The sequence below is a fragment of the Aethalodelphis obliquidens genome, unplaced genomic scaffold, assembly GCF_003676395.1.
Source record: "Aethalodelphis obliquidens isolate GAN/ISIS:26980383/991018 unplaced genomic scaffold, ASM367639v1 scaffold23, whole genome shotgun sequence".
Taxonomy (NCBI): Eukaryota; Metazoa; Chordata; class Mammalia; order Artiodactyla; family Delphinidae; genus Aethalodelphis; species Aethalodelphis obliquidens.
Genome location: NW_020837967.1, coordinates 23,430,242 through 23,447,707, shown reverse-complemented (window position 1 = coordinate 23,447,707; position 17,466 = coordinate 23,430,242). Strand labels below are relative to the sequence as shown.

General features: G+C 38.8%; 1 protein-coding gene across 4 annotated transcripts in view; it reads right to left on the bottom strand.

Moving 5' to 3' along the window:
* Positions 1–10,395: 10,395 nt before the first annotated feature.
* The window catches only part of EPC1 (enhancer of polycomb 1), a 95,038-nt gene continuing 87,967 nt past the window's right edge, over positions 10,396–17,466 (bottom strand). For 2 of the 4 annotated variants that reach the window (XM_027121987.1, XM_027121984.1), the window contains exons 11-15: positions 15,421–15,539; positions 15,254–15,340; positions 14,280–14,421; positions 13,807–14,170; positions 10,431–11,799 (exon numbers count right to left, since the gene is read on the bottom strand). In XM_027121987.1, the coding sequence (XP_026977788.1) occupies positions 11,727–11,799; positions 13,807–14,170; positions 14,280–14,421; positions 15,254–15,340; positions 15,421–15,539 (785 nt within the window). In that variant the 3' untranslated portion in view covers positions 10,431–11,726. Of the gene's footprint in view, positions 11,800–13,806; positions 14,171–14,279; positions 14,422–15,253; positions 15,341–15,420; positions 15,540–17,466 lie in introns of all 4 variants that reach the window. The other 2 variants (XM_027121988.1, XM_027121986.1) reach the window with 1 other exon arrangement.

Here is a 17,466-nt window from a genome sequence, read left to right as displayed (position 1 = left end):
ATAAGACACCAGATTGTTCTCTCTCTCTCTCCTTCTCTCTCTCCTTCCCTCTCCCACTCCTTACCAGGTGTGGACATAGTAAGAAGGTGGCCATCTGCACGTCAGGAAGAGAGCCCTCACTAGAACCATCCTGGCACCCTGATCTCAGACTTCCAGCCTCCAGAGCCATGAGAAAATCAATGTCTGTTGTATAAGCCATCCAGTCTGTGGTCATTTGTTATGGTGGCCTGAGCTGACAAAGACATACAGGGTATCTAGGTAGTCAAATTCATAGAGATAGAGAGTAGAACAGTGGTTACCAGGGGCTGAGGGGAGGGGAAGTGGGAGTTCTCATTTGATTGGTACAGAGTTTCAGTTTAGGAAGATGAAGAAGTTCTGGAGCTGTGTAGTGGTGATGGTTGCATAACAATGTGAATGTACTTCATGCCACTGAACTATATGCTTAAAAAAATAATTAAAATGGTAAATTTTATTATGTATATTTTGCCACAATTAAAAAAGTAAAAATTTTTTAAAATAAGAGGAAAATCTCCAACAACCTTAACAACTAAAGAAGCTCAGGGGCCTCTTGTGGCCTTTCTGAAACCCTGATTCTGCGTGATCATCCAAGGCCAAGGTGCCATCTCTCCCACGGCCATGGACACAGTGAAGGTGCCCCCCTACTAGGGCCTTTGGAAGGCACACAGTTCAGCAGATAGCAAACTGGAGAACCGTTTAAGTTCTTTCTGAATGGGCTCTGGAGCTCCGCTGTCACTGAACTGAAAAGCCTTTTTCCCAAGAGGGAAAGAAAAATTAAGAAGAAAACTATGTTCGCAGCTGGAGCCTGAATTAGCAGTTTTGTCTCCAAAGACCGGAAGGCACCTGGTCCCAGCAGACTTTCTATTGAATTTTATATGGCTTTCAAAAATAGGCTCATTCTGAGCTGACTGGCAAGATCTCATTCTGTTTGGTTGTCTAACGCAATTTTATCTAAGTTCAAGCCACTGCACAACACTTTATTTATTTTTTAGCGGGGAGAAGGCTATACAAAATTACTGTCATAGCTTTCCTAGATTGAGTTGTAGTTTTGAGAACTCAGGAAGCTTAGAACAGAGCAAAACCCACGGTATCAGGGTATCAGAGAACACAGCAGTCAGGGGTGCAACAGACCAACACTGAAAACCAGGGAAACCTGCTTCTCTGAGCAGGTTCTGTGTCAGGCAATATTTGCATGTTCTCAGAGCTTGTTGGAAATGCAGGACCTTCCACCCAGACCCACTGAATCAGAATGTGCATTTTAACAATTCCCTAGGAGTGCATGTTGAAGTTTGAGAAGCACTGCTCCTAGAGGGTGCTCTTCAGATGCCCCTCAGCCAACCTGCCTGGGAATATTTATTAAAAATGCATCTTCCATATACCTGGACAAAACTCTAATTCGAAAAGATCCATGCACCCCAATGTTCACAGCAGCACTGTTCACAATAGCCAAGACATGGAAGCAACCTAAATGTCCATTGACAGAGGAATGGATAAAGAAGATGTGGCACATATATACAATGGAATACGACTCAGCCATAAAAAAGAACAAAACAATGCCATTTGCAGCCACATGGATGGACCTAGAGATTATCACACAAAGCGAAGTAAGTCAGACAAAGACAAATATCATGTGATGTCACTTATATGTGGAGTCTAAAATACAACACAAATGAACATATCTACAAAACAGAAACAGACTCATAGACATAGAGAACAGTCTTGTGGTTCCCAAGGGGGAGTGGGGTGGGGGAGGGATGGACTGGGAGTTTGGGATGAGCAGATGCAAACTAGTATATGCAGGATGGATAAACAACAAGGTCCTACTGTATAGCAAGGGGAACTATATTCAGTATCCTGTGATAAACCATAATGGAAAAGAATATGAAAAAGAGTGTGTATATATAAGTATAACCAAGTCACTTTGCTGTACAGCAGAAATTAACACAACATTGTAAATCAACTAGACTCTAATAAAAAAAATTTTTTTTTAAATGCTCCTCTTTGGATCCTGCCCAAGAACTAGGAGGATTACCTCTTATGATTCTTAGGCAAAGCAGTGTGAGAACTGTTGCCGTAGTTCTCCCCCAAAAGCAGCCCAGCCCTCCCCTTTGGGAACGGGGTTCTAGAATGTGAGGTCTCCTGATGGGGGGAGGGGGGAGGGAGAAGTGAAACTGTGCAGGCGGGATTCTAGGTGGCGCTGACTCTACACACCCGGTTTGGATGTTTTTTGTTTGTTTGTTTGTTTGTTTTTTGCGGTACGCCGGCCTCTCACCGCTGCGGCCTCTCCCGTTGCGGAGCACAGGCTCCGGACGCGCAGGCTCAGCAGCCATGGCTCACGGGCCCAGCCGCTCCACAGCATGTGGGATCTTCCCGGACCGGGGCACGAACCCGCATCCCCTGCATCGGCAGGCGGACTCTCAACCACTGCGCCACCAGGGGAGCCCCAGACATTTTTCAAATGTCATCAGTTGCCTCACGAATATCCTTTTCCTGGACCAGGATCCATCCAGGAGCACATATCATACTTAATTGTCCTGCCCCTTCAGTTTCCTTTGATCAGGGACAGAGTCAATGAGAGCCTTTCAGTGACAGGTGGCTATGACAACATTAACAACCCACTTGAATTTCTTGCTCATCTTTGAATTCACGTGGTTCTCAAACATCAGTGTTCATAAGAAACACCTGGGGAGCTTGTTTAGCACGTTCACTCCAAGAGAAACTGAATCTGTAGGGCTTGGGTGACGTTTGGGAATGTGCATTTTTAAAAAAATATTTATTTAGGCTGTGTGGGGTCTTTAGTTGCAGCATGCATGTGGGATCTAGTTCCCTGACCAGAGATTGAACCCGGACCCCTGCATTGGGAGCGAGAATCTTACCCACTGGACCACCAGGGAAGTCCCGGGAATGTGATTTTTTATCAGCGTACTGGGAACTATGATGCAGGCAGTCGGATGGAGGACGAGACGCTGAGAAACATGCCCAGGTGAGGCTGACACGGCTTCAGTTAACACTTGCAGTGCAATCCTCCTTCTACAAGGACAAGCTGCCTCTATTTCTTAAAAACATTTTCTGAAGCGTTACATTGCCTCAGCACATTCCTAGAGACAGTGTAGACCTGCGTCCCACCACTGCCCCCATTCATAACACAAGTGCCAGAGCAGCAGGTCGCCCTGTTCTGCACTCGGTGTTGTCACCTTTCCTTTTCCGCATCTTCTGGGCAGTTGGGGGTTTGCTCTTTTGCAAAGTTTGCCACAAGGGGGCACCAGTGACTTCCTCCTAGTGCTAATATAATAATAGTGCTCGTCAAAGTTGCCAAATTAGCGAACAAGTAGCAAGTCTTTGAAGAAAGAGTCATAGGACACCTTATCAGCCGGACTTTACCACCTATGTCCTCAATGATCTGGATCTTTTTGCCTTTGGTGGCATTAGGGTGAATCCAGAACCACTTGCTTTGGGCTGTCTCTCTGCTGATAATAGAGAGATCTATTTGCATAGAGTTGGGTGTGCAGGCTTGGTCCCGTTTGCAGGGGTTTGATCTGGGCTGTCCTGCGCAGCAAGGCCACTGTGAGCAATGCAGCAGTTGTGTAGAGGCTGAGACACAGAACTGCAGGCTCGACACACTCTCCCCATCAGGTCCTTGTGATCTTTTTCTTTTTACATCCCTTTCCCCTGGGGCCAGTGGCAGAAGCAAAGCTCTTCACATGTCTCAACACTCACCCTCATTATCCCGAGAACTGTGCCAGTGGTGAGTTTATCGTTCAGTGGCAGACAGGACTGAGACCAACATCTATGCTGAGCCTAGTGGTGGCTGGTACATGTTCAGCAACCAGCACTCCAAACAAACAAACAAACAATTTTTAGTGTTTCCTAGTTTCTGCGGGGGTAAATTCTCCCATCATGGCCGATTCCAAGCTATCAACGAGATATCATTGAACGTCGAGTTGGGAAGTGATGTGCAGAGGCCCAGCTGTACATAGTATGTCTACCTCATAAACACAGCAGAAGTAAGCTCAAGAGTGTAAACTGGATAGAGCAAAGTAACTAGGAAATGATGAGGTCTGTTTATTATCTTTGATTTTAAAAAATTTTTGTGATAAAACACGATATAAAATTTACCATCTTAACCATTTATTTCAGTAGCGTTAAGTATATTTACATTGCTGTGCAAGCCCCAGAACTGTTCTCATCTTGTAAAACCCAGTCTCTGTACCCATTGAAGAATATCTCCCCATGTCTCCCTTCCCCCAGCCCCTGACAACCACCATTCTACTTTGTTTCTATGAGTTTGACTACTTCGGATCCTTTATGTAAGTGGAATCATACCGTATTTGTCTTTCTGTGGCGGGTTTATTTCACTTAGCATAATGTCCTCAAGATTCATCCATGTTGTAGCCTATGACAGGATTTCCTACTTTCTAAAGGCTGAATAGTATTTCACTGTATGTCTATAGTATGTCTTCTTTATCCATTCTTCTGTTGATGAAACTGGGTAGTTTCCACCTCTTGGTTATTGTGAATAATGCTGCTGTAAATGTGGGTGTGCAAAGAGCTCTTCTAGACTCTGCTTTCAATTTCTTATACATATGTGCCCAGAAGTAGAATTGCTGGGTCATGTGGTAGTTCTGTGTTTAGTCTTTGGAGGGACTATCACACTGTTCTTTAGCATTTGAACCACTTTACATCCCCACCAACAGTACACAAGGGTTCAAATTCCTCTGTGTCCTCACCAACAGTTGTTATTTTCTGTTTTTTTCTTTCTTTTTTTTTTAAGAGTCATTATCCTAATGGGTATGAGATGGTAGCATCTCATTCTGGTTTCGGTTTGCATTTCTCTAATGGTTATAGGCATGTTGAGCAACTTTTCATACGCTTGGGGTTATTTGTAATCTTCTTTGGAGAAATGTCTATTCAAATCATTTACCCATTTTTTTATTGGATTATTTTGTTGTTAAGTTATAGGAGTTCTCTATATATTCTTTTATTTAAAAAATACTTTTTAATTGAAGTATAGTTGATTTACAATGTTGTGTTAGTTTCAGGTGTACAGCAAGGTGATTCAGTTATACATATATCCATTCTTTTTCAGATTCTTTTCCCATATAGGTTATTACAAAATACTGAGTAGAGTTCTCTGTGCTACACAGTAGGTCCTTGTTGTTTATGTATTTTCTATACAGTAGTGTGTATATGTTACTTCCAAATTCCTAACTTATCCCTCCCCCCCACACCTTTTCTCCTTGGTAACCACAAGTTTGTTTCCTATGTCTGTGAGTCTGTTTGTTTTGTAAATAAGTTTGTATCAGTTTTTTACATTCCGCATATAACTGATCTCATATATTTGTCTTTCTCTGTCTGGCTTATTTCACTTAGTATGATAATCTCTAGGTCCACCTATGTTGCTGCACATGGCATTCTTTCATTCTTTTTTATGGCAGAGTAGTATTCCATTGTATATATACCACATCTTCTTTATTCATTCATCTGTTGATGGACATATAGGTTGTTTCCATGTCTTGGCTATTGTAAATAGTGTTGCAATGGACATTGGGGTGCATGTATCTTTTTGAATTATGGTTTTCTTCAGATATATGCCCAGGAGTGGGATTGCTGGATCACAGAGCTTTGTGGTAAGTTTTAAAATCAGGAAATGTGAGACCTCTAACTTTGTTCAAGATAGTTTTGGCTCTTCAGGGTTCCTTGAGATTCTGTATGAATTTTAGGATGGATTTTTTCTATTTCTGCAAAAACTGCCATTGGGATTTTGATAGGGATTGCTTTGAATCTGTAGGTTGTTTGGGGTTGAACTGACATCTTAACAATATTAAGTCTTCCAATCCATGAACACAGGCTCTCTTTCCATTTATTGATGTCTTTATTTCAGCAACGTTTTGTAGTTTTCAGTGTACGTCTTTCATTTCCTTGTTTATGTTTATTCCTAAGTATTGTATTCTTTTTGATGCTATTGTAAATGGAATTTTTTTTCAATTTCCTTTTCAGATTGTTCGTTGTCGGTGTATAAAAACACTATTTATTTTTGTGTTTTGATCTTGTATCATGCAACTTTGCTACTTTTGTGTATTAGTTCCAACAGGTGTTTTTGAGAAATCTTTAGGGGTTTCTCTATATAAGGTCATGTCATCTGTTACAGAGATAGTTTTACTATTTCTTTTCCAATTTGCATGCCTTTTATTTCTCTTTCTTGCTTAATTGCTCTGGCCAGGACTCCCAGTACTACGTTGAATAGGAGTGGTGAAAGCAGGCATCCTTGTTTTGTTTCTGATCTTAGAGGAAAAGCTTTCAGTCTTTCACCACTGAGTACGATGTTTGCTCTGAGGTTGTCCTATAGGCCTTTATTATGTTGAGATAGTTTTCTTCTATTCGTAGTTTGTTGAGTGTTTGTATCATGAAAAAGTGTCACATTTTGTCAAATGCTTTTCTGCATCAGTTGAGATGATCATGTGTGTTTCTTCCATCATTCTGTTAACGTGGTGCATTATATTGACTTTTGTATGTTAAACCCTCATTGCATTTCAGGTCACTTGGTCACAGTGTATAATTCTTTTAATGTGCTATTGAACTCTGTTTGCTCATATTTTTTTGAAGATTTTGCATTAATATTCATCATTGTTCTGTAGTTTTCCTTTTTTGTATCATCATCTTTGTATAATTTATTTACTGGTAAGTTTATGTAATTTACTTTCTAATAATGGCTGTTTAACAACCAGTTCATAAAATTCCCGAAAATGTAACAGTTGGTTCTCATGAGTCAATGTGAGCTGGCTCCAGCATATTACTGTCCCGACTTTTCACGGGTCTTTTCCTTTTGCAATTTAGGCCACAGTAAATTGAGAGACTTACTTAATTTCTCATAATAATAGGAAGGGCAAGAAACGAAGGGTACCTCTGCGTGTCAACTTATTTGGCAAAAAATAAAAACAAAAAACAAAACCCCAGAACAAGTATTAAGCTGTGAGTTATTTTCCCAGTTCCCACCTGACTGCATCATCTTGACAAAATGAAATTTAATTCTTTTTAGGGACAGGGACTACATTCTTTATCTTTTTTTTTTTTAAACATTGGCCTGAGTGAGTACTGTACTTGCATGGTCTCATTTAAATCTCCCAACAATGTAGGTGCTATTATTTTCCTCGTTTTAAAGATTAAGACACTGGGAGAGGTTAAGTAACTTACACACCGTCACACAGGCGTACAACCAGAATTTGAACTAGAGCTGCCTGGGCTTCGTTTGTCATCTGAACACACACTGGCACATGCTAGGATATATGGTGCCCCATCTGATCCTTGGTTGCTGATACAGAACTGTGTCCCTTGTCCTCCGGTGCTGACTCTCTACAGCTCTGGCTCCGTCTAAGTAAGCTCTATCCACACCTCCTTAGAAGCATGGGGTAAATTTCAGCTGCTTTACAATGCCACTCCTGGACCATGAGAAGCTATGTAGTTATCTCAGGCATTAGTCACCTAGATATGCCACACAGTCATTTTTGATTCTTACTGGTCATAATGTCGTATCATTTGTATATATTGTTGCAACTGACTTGCTAAAAAATGTTAAGCATTTTTTGTGTCAATGTTCACGAGGCACAGTAACCTGTAGTTTTCTTTTGTTGTAGTTTTTTTTGTTTTTAAATCTTTCTTCTGGAGAGAGCTTTGGTAATTTGTGTCCTTTAAGGGATTTTTCCATTTCACCTAAGTTGTCAAATTTATTGGCATATAGTTTTTAATATTTCCTTGTATTTGAATTTCAGTAGAATCTGTAGTAATGTTTCCTCTTATACTCCTGATACTGGTAAATTGTATCTTCTTTTTATTCTAATTTGTCTGGCTAGAGGTTTATCAATCTTATTGATCTACTCGGAGAACCAGCTTTTGGTTTCATTGGTTTTCTCTGTTTCACTTTTTAAATTTTCCTTCCATTCTGATGTTCATCATTTCCTTTCTTCGGCCGTAGGTTTAATTTGCACTTCTTATTCTAGTTTTGTAAGAAGGCAGAAGTTTAGGTTATTGATTTATTTCTTAATTTTTGGTATAAATTTCCTTCAAGTGCCGATTTAGCTACATCTCACAACTGCTGATATGTATACTTCCATTTTCCATAGTTTTCAGTGTCCATAGCTCAAAATATGTTCTAATGCCCCTTTTGATTTCTGCTTTGACCCATATGATATTTAGAAGTTTGTTATTAGGTTCCAAATATTTAAGGGCTTTCTAGATCTTTCTGTTAATACTACTAACTTAATCCTATTCTAGTCAGAGCAAACACACTGTATGATTTAAATCCTTTTAAATTTATTGTGGTTTGCTTTATGGCGTACCTTGCTAAGCATTTCATGTGCATTTGAAGCAAATGTGTATTCTGCATTTGTTGGATAGAATGTTCTAAAAATGTCAATTAGAGCAACTTAGTTGATAACGTGGTTCAAGCCCTCACTGATTTTCTGTCTACTTGTTCTATCAAGTATTGGAAAGGGGATACTGAAACCTCTAATTTTAATTGCATATTTGCCTATTTCTCCTTTTAATTCCATCACTTTTGTTTTACGTATATTTGAATTTCTGTAATTAGGTGAATGTTTAAGAATGTTATGTCTTCTTAATAAAATGATCCTTCTATCATTATGAAATGACGTTTTAAAATTCCTGGTAATATTCTTTGCTCCGAAATGTACTGTCTGATATTAATATAGCCACTCTAGATTCTGATGAGTGTTAATATGGTATATCCTTCTCCATCCTTTTACTTTTGTCCTATTTGTGTCTTTAGATTTGCAGTGGGTTTCTTGAAGGCAGTATATATAGACGGGTTTTTCTTTTTTTATACCATCTGACAATCTTTGCCTTTCACTTGGGTTGTTTAGACCATCAGCATTTAATATTATTATTGATGTGGCTGGGTTTAAATCTACCATGTTCATGTTTGTTTTCTATTAACTGTCCTCCGTTTCCTTTTTCTTCTTTTTCTGTTTTCTTTTGGGTCAATAGAATATTTTTTATGATTTTACTTTATTTTCTTTCCTGCTTATTAGCCGTACCTCTTTTTTGTGATTTTAGTGGTTGCTTTAGGACTTAAGTATACATCCTTAACTTAGCACAGTCTACCTTCAAGGGATATTATACCATTCTGAGTGTAGGATCAGGCCCCTAGGCCCTTTTCCTTCCCTGACTTTTGTGCTACTGTTCTCATATATGTTCCTTCTCCTTGTGTTATAATGCCATAATACACTTTTATTATTTTTGCTTCAAAAAGCTGATTATCTCTTAAAGACTTAAAAGATCACGAAAAGAGTTTTAATGCGTACACATATATTTACCATTTCTGATGGTCTTTGTGTGCACCCAGATCTCTGATACCATTTTCATCTGCTTCAAGGACATCCTTTAACATTTCTGGTATCGGACGTCTGCTTGTGATGAATTGTCAGATTTTGTATGTATGAAGAAATATTTCACCTTCGTTTTTGAAAAACAATGTTGCTAGGTTTAGAATTCTAGGCTGAGAGTTTTTTTGTTCAGTAAGGATATTGCTCCACTGCCTTTCAGCTTGCACGTCTTCCAGTGAACATCTGCCGTCACTCTTAGTTTTCTCTGTAATACGTCTTTTTAAAAATTAGTTATTTTAAAGATTTTTCTCTTTATCATTGACATTTAGCAATTTGATTATATGCTTTAACAGATTTTCTTCGTGTGTGTGCTTGTGGTTCGTTGATTTCCTGAGGTCTGTGGATTGTCTTCATCACATTTGGAGAAACTTTGGTCCTTTACTGTATTCTGAACACCTAAGCCAGAGTGAGCCTGTTCTGACCACATCACTCCTCTGCTCCAAAATCCTAAGTCCTTAAAGTCACCTATCAGGCCCGCCACGAGCAGCCTCCCCAATGCCCTCTGACCTACCTTACCTACTCCTCTCCTCTTTGCCTGTGCACCAGAGCCACACTGCTGTTCCTTCAGCAAACCAGGCACACCCCGACCCTTGTATGTATCCTCTCCACCCCGCCTTCCCCATCATCTCTGTGGGAGCTTCTCTGCCCACCCTACCCCTACCGGAAACGGCAACCTCCACCCCATCCTGGCACCGCTTCTCCCCTCTCCTTGCTTTACTTTCCCCCCAAATACTTACCTTAATACAATTTAAATTTTACACCTTCATCTTGTTTTTATCACTCAATGAAATTATAAATTCCATGAAGGCAGGAAATTTTTTCACTGTAGTAGGACCTAAAACAGTCCCAAGCATACTGGGTAATCATTCAATAAATAATTGTTGAAAAAAATGAACTGGAAAGTAATTGCTCACGTTCCCATGACCGGCCCTGCCCCCGCCTTTACTGAATGATTTTAATTAAAGTCACACAAAAGTTCTTGGGTTGAAAAGAAAAGCAAACGACCACTACACATTAGTTTGTCAACATGTAATGCCCTGGGTTTATTTTGTGAGAATTCTATCACAATTTTTCCAGGTGGGATTAAAAACCTTAAGGATAATGTATGCCATTGGACTGGGCATTCAGACTTCGGTACTGACAAAGCACTAGTAGTAGTCTGTTAAGTACCATTCTCTTCACAGAAGAGAGGTCAAATATTTCCAAAGGAAGGCACCCGATATTTGTGGTTCTGGCCTCGCAGCCTTCTGGAGAATCTTAGAAGGAAAAAAGCTGGCTGGCTGTTTTTAGAAACTGGAATGATGATACACGTACAGCAATTACTGCATTCTTCTCCCTTATATCCTTTTTGTAAGAACAAGTAAAGAATGAAGTCTTTGAAACAATTCGACAATAAAAAAGTACATTTTTTTTCTTGTGCTAAAAAAGGGCAAGACAACATAAACTCCAGTTGTAAGGACTCCATTTGCATACTTGATTTAACACTTCCTGGTGTGGAAGGAAATGGGACTGCTGGGCTGTTTGCAGAGCAGCAACATAACATTAGTGCTTTAAGTACCAGAAACTGCCCACAGCTCTGTGGGCAGGTGGGGATGGGAAGATTCAAGAGACTTCATTTTTAGCTCGTTACTTGTCCTAATGATAGTAGACCAGGAAGATCCCCATTTAACAGTACATTCCCCATTTTTTAAAAACTGATGCCTTTTTTTTTTTTGTAAAATTCTGTATGTATGTCACCATTTTTTTTCACATGATACACAGAAAACTCAGGGACCCAGAGGGGAACCAAGTTATGTTATACCATTTACAAAATACCAAGGAGTCCACAGCTACCTAACACATTTACTACAGCACAGGAACCAATGAAGGTACAGTGTACAAAACTGTAAACACGGCACAATAAATAGATAAAACAGCAGGTTCTGCACCATGCACATGATGTGATGACACCTCATCTCTACACACTCTCACATCTCACACTCTTTGTTGCAATTTATTTCCCTCCCCCCCACCCCCAAGTGCAAAGCATCACAAATGGACATCTCTGTATTCAAGTAACATATATACAGGGTATTACAAATATGCAGTACTGTACAGATAACTGCTGTATTCTTAATTTACAGATGCTGATTTTTTCCCTATTAACAGTAAGAAAAGAAAAATTGAAGCATGAGAGATGAGCATTGCTGTCAAGTCCCCACAGCTGCCACAGAAACGCATGTGCTGCATTCCATCATCCCTTGCATTCAAAATGCTACTGATGCATAGCACCTAATCAAGTCCCCAGGCTGCGGCTCCATCCCGAGGAAGCTACGTCACCTCCATCGCTACTGTATTGTCTGCTATGTTGTTTAGTGCTGGCTTTTCTGATTCGTGATTTTCCCTGTTGAAAAAAGTTCCATAAATTACTTATCTGCAATCAATCTAACAAATCAAGAGGATCTTCCTAATAAAAAGTTTACATGTTTTTAATAATAGAAAGAGATCTGACTCTTTTGGGACAGGATAGCAAGTAGAGGAATTGAACTTTTACGGTTTATTATTAGAAACACACAACCGGAAGTCAGGCTTGGGTCCGCTGCACACTCCATGGTCAGCTACATTACCAACAAACCTGTAGTAGCACCCAAGCAAGCTAGATGTTCCAACACATAAAGAATAACCAAGCTTCAGTTTATAGTTTCAATCTCTTCCTCTATTAAACCTTTCCTAAGAGTTTTAAAAAGGAACAATGTGAGTGAAGGTCATTTATGTCAGGACTTTTAAGTCCGAGTTTTTTCTCTACGTGGAGCTGAGCAATCAGAAGACCAGGGTCCCCGCTGCCCCTGCCCCTCGACTGCTGACGTGCTCTGGGAGCTCAGTTCCTCCTCTGGGTCTCAGTTCTTACTTACTTACTTACTTTATTTACTTACTTACTTATTTACTTTTTTTTACAGCAGGTTCTTATTAGTCATCCATTTTATACACATCAGTGTATACATGTCAGTCCCAATCGCCCAATTCATCACACCACCATCCCCACCCCCCCACGGCTTTCCCCCCTTGGTGTCCATACGTTTGTTCTCTACATGTGTCTCAACTTCTGCCCTGCAAACTCAGTTCCCTCATCTTTAAACAGAGGGGCTAAAGTAAGTGATGCGAACGTTTCCCTTACACTTCGAGTCTCCCGTGGTTATATAATTCTGTCGTGATGAAAACCACGTATTATATATTTAAGTAAGAGCTATAGTTGTTTGGCTAGCTATGACTAGACCCAGAATATTAAGAATGGATAAGCACTGAGCAGATGTGACTACCACATAAGTTCAGAAGCAGAAGGGATGCACGGGTCCAGAAACCAATAGCTGCAGTCTGTTGCTACGAAGCCTGCTCCTGCCCTGGGCCACTGCCAGCTGAGGAAGTCTATGCGTCAGAGCGGCAGCCAAGACGCCTCACAGTCCGGCCGCCAACCACTCCAACCTCTACCACTAATCTTCCCAAATCTCTAGACAAACTAGGTTACTTGGTAACCTCTGAAACACATACATATTTCCCCAACTCTTTTCTTCCTCCCTTCTGCCCAGCCAAGATGAAATCTGATTTTTTTTTTTTTGGTAGAACATTCCCAGAATATCCCTGGTGTAAAAAATATCTCTTATATGGAAATTACAGCCACACTCTATACGTGCTAATTTGACAAGCATATTATATTTTGTGATACCTCTAGAACAATTTTTACCTATTACTTACAATTAATATTATTTAACTTTTCACACTTTTATGCTCATCTTCTAACTCAACTGAAAACTCCTGTCTTTCTCTTTTTGTTTCCCCTCAAGTAGACAGCAAGATTTTAATTCCCGTTAATATTTAAAACAGAATAGAGCCTGAGCAAACATTCTAAACTGTCTACTGAAACCTAAGAAAACAAGTTAGCATAGAAAATAACGGTCTGATTAAAAGTTGACCCGGCATGAATACTGTAACCCTTCACATTATTTACACTATTAAGAGACGCTTAATTAGTGTACTAGCCATGGCGGGTTTTATCACTTCTATGTGAGAAGCTGTGGAAGAAATCATAAGCAAGAGAAACATTCTAAAGAGAACTCCTTCGATCCAAAGGTGAAATAAAGAGTGAGACTATTATAAGCTCTTATTATACTAAGTCATGTCCCAATCATACATGCAATATTCACTATACTCCCTTGAAAGTTCAAATTCTCAGCAATATTGAATTACAACATTTATCTGTTTAGTTCTTACATAAATAAGGAATTCTCATCTATACATTTTTAATGTATATAAGGAAAAGAGCAAAAAACACAAAGAAATAAGTAGAGAGCAATGCCACAGAATTTAAGTCAGATTTCATATTTTTCAAACACTTTGGGTTTAAATAACTACTCACCGTGGAACTGCATCTACGGCGGATGAAGACGGGACCTTGGAAACTTGACAGTTTGCTGCGGCAGCCAGCTTTAAGGCAGACGATGGGACAGCACTTAAAGTCCTAGGTATGTGTCGTGCGTTTATGGGGGCAAGAGAGTTTACAGTGGCGACTGATGAAGGTACAGTTAATCGGATGTTGTTCCCAATCAGAACCTGAGTTGTTGCAGAACTGGCAGCAGTCACTGGGTGACTCGGTGCACTGTGGGAACCCGCCGTCTGCGTCGCGTTCGCAGGCTGTAGCAAAGCTGGCCCTGCTGTCGACGGACTCGTGTGGACAAGTGCCGGGGGTGCAGTACTACTGAGGTGTAAGCCCTTGTATACTCCTAGGGAAAAGGAAAGAAGCAGCTGAACAACCGCAACTCTGCTCCTTGTTTACTACAGACATACGTTACAAACACTATCAAAACATCTCAAACGTCTTTATCCTTTTACCTGAGGCTGGAAGGACGCCATTCACCCCGATTCCAAGCACCACATCCTCCTTCATCTTGAATCCCATCAGTTGTTCTGATGTCACCAAAGCAGAAGCAGCAAATTGAGCACTGGCAGAATCCAAAGTCTTGGAAACAAAACCCTAAAAAGAAAATACAACACAAATCTAATCAGCATCACTTAGTCTCAAATTATTACTAAAGCTACACAGGTTACCAAAATCAGTCTGAATATAAATGAAAGTTGCAAACCACTGAAATATCTTCATCTCTCTGACAGGCATAAATTGGATTAATGTTCAAATCATCTTATAACTCAAGGATTATGAATTTTGATCTTCTTATGTGACAATATATAATACGGAATTACCAAAATAAACCTTTTATAAGGTGGAAACAGTAAACCTCCAACACAAAGTGTTGGACACGAAATATGCTAGTAAAACATTTCAGTGATTTGCAATGAATGAGTCAATGAATGAATCAATTCATATAATCTGAATAAGTATGTAAAACTTCCTTCATCTAACTTACACATACATATACACACGTGACCAAAGGCACCTTTGGGACAGTAAGATAACTATCCCTTTGGAACAGAAGGAACAAAACATCACATTCTAACTCAGCCTAGAAATTAAGAAGCGTCTTGAATTTTTTTTAATGAATTTTTCCTCTAAGATGCTTAGAGACACGAATCTCAGCCTTTAGTTAAGCCTTAAATATGTTTAAGTGGCAAACATTTATCATGCTTTAAGTTCAAAAGTGATTTAATAGTAAAAGAGGTTATTTTAGCATAAATTTTAATAATAATTAAAACTCTCCACATAGAGAGCTGGGTGGGGTTGTATATTAAAGAGGTACATTCACAGACTACAGGTCAGACTTGAAGACAGGGTCTTCATCTCATCTGACTATGCTTTTTAGTTTTACTTTTTAAAATAGGTAGCAGAGGGCAACAGCTTCTATACTCACCTGGAACGTTCTTTCTAAACCCTGTACAGAATGGCTATGATGTAGATTCAGGTGAAAGCCACTTTCCTGCTGGTTAGATGCAAGGCTCTATGACAACAGTTGGTAATTAGAGATGAACTCTGGTGGGAAACCATGAGGGATAATCATAAGACAGACAAATCCCTCACCTGTGACGTGGTGGTGGAGGAATTACTACTTGCTTGCTGTTGCTGAATTTGTGCAAGCTGCTGTTTCTGCATGAGTGCCAGCTGCTGCTGATGTTGCTGGTATTGTTCGGCTGTAAATGCTGAACATAAAATGAGAAAACACTTTACAAAAAGGCACAGCTATCGCATGCATCATACAGTACACGAAAACAAATTTTAGCATTTAAAAAAAATTTGCGCAGAATTAAAGCATTTTAGCATCCTGTTAAAGATCACTTCCGAATGAAAATTTCAGCATTTTTATAACCACACTTAACGAGAGTGGCTTGAGTTTAAAGAAAAACAAAATGAAACTTTCCGAGCTGCACATAGGAAAGAGAAGTGCTCACTTCCCAAGTTTCAAAACCATTACTTTTTGTAAGCTGTGACACTTGTGCTAGACAGTGTAAAAGGTAATACCAGCTTTTTTCATCCGCATTATTTGAAATTCAACTTTGCACTGAGCTTGAGAAGAAATCTGATAATCACCATTTAGTTTCTAGTTTATTCATACTACTGTCCCAATGCATTCAGATGATCCCTAGCAGTTCTGTGTAGAAATACTAATTGTTCTACATATTTTCTAATTTTAGTCATTACAAAAATTTCCTTCATATGAAATATAAGGTTGTTGGTTTATTACTTTTTTTTTTTTTTTAAAGAACCCATCCTTTAAGTTTAACAGGAAGAAAAGAGGCTCCAAAGGTTAATTAATTTTCCCCACCCAATTAACCCACCTGGAAAAAATCCAGTCAATAAGAACGGAGATGTTTATGTTGGTTTACTGTACAGAATGATGTCTGAGGAAAGACACTGTGTTATGCTACTTATGTTTGTCTATGGAGAGCTCAGTTCTAAAAAAAACAAACAAAAAAATGTTCATTTATTACTCCCCCAAAAAGTGTGTGCAGTTTTTAAAAAGGAAACCTTTTTCTTTTTCTTTTTCCTTTTTTTTTGCCAATTTAAAAAAAAGAAAAAAAAAAAGCACATACAATCACAACATCTGACTTTAAGGCTTCTTTTAAGAAGCCTGTGATGGTTGCGTAAGAACTATTTAAAACAGAAAAAAAAGGGTTATCATGCATCCCTGGGTACTAGGGAATCTATAAATCATGCATATTTCCTCAATCTAAAGTTTAATGTTTTCAAAATACTGTCAGCTAATTTGTTGTCTTTAGTTAAAGACATTTTGATAATTTCTTTAGAATATTACTTCATCAAGTTTTGCAATTTTCACTTATAACTCATAAGAATTTTTATCCCCCAGGATACAGCTTCTTCCTAGGACACCTACAAAATGCTTAGATAGATGTTAAGTAGAAATTCTACCACGTTTTGAACGAATCAGAAAACTGAAATAATGTTTAAGAAAACCTCATAAGTTATTAGTATTTACACAGGCTTTTATACTTGCGCTGAACTAATTTTTCTTGGGTTACAAAGGCAAAAAATAATTTCTTGTTGGAAAAATTCTACTTTTCATTTTCTTATTTTGGGTGTTACAAATCTGTTTAGTTAATATATGTCCTTTGATGAGTTTCTCTTCCTACTATGTTTGTAATTCTCAGATCTGAATTCTACTGGAAAAAGCTTTTATTGATAATAGGATAATCCCTAAATATTGACATAAACTTTGTGTCAACGCGACCATTTCCATATAACAGAAACGTGTTAAACCAGAACTTGAAAAAAAAAAAAAGCTGCCCTGAAAGAGTGATTATAATTAAAATAATATCTCTATGTTGAAAAAAAATCCATAAAAGCAACTGTTTAAAACTAAAGATCCTTAATTTATTAGATAGGTTCACTAATATGTTTTTGTGATTTCTACTTTAATTTCCTAAGCTTGAGTGCGTTGCCTAAATCTTGAATTTCCTGGTAGGAGATAATTAATAAACTTAAAAAAAGAAGAAGAAGAAAAAAAAAGGACCATTTCTGGAAGGTCACGTCATTACACATCTAGAAAACAATAATTTAGCATTCACTGTAAAGATCTATATACAAAACTCCATTTATATGAATGAAAAT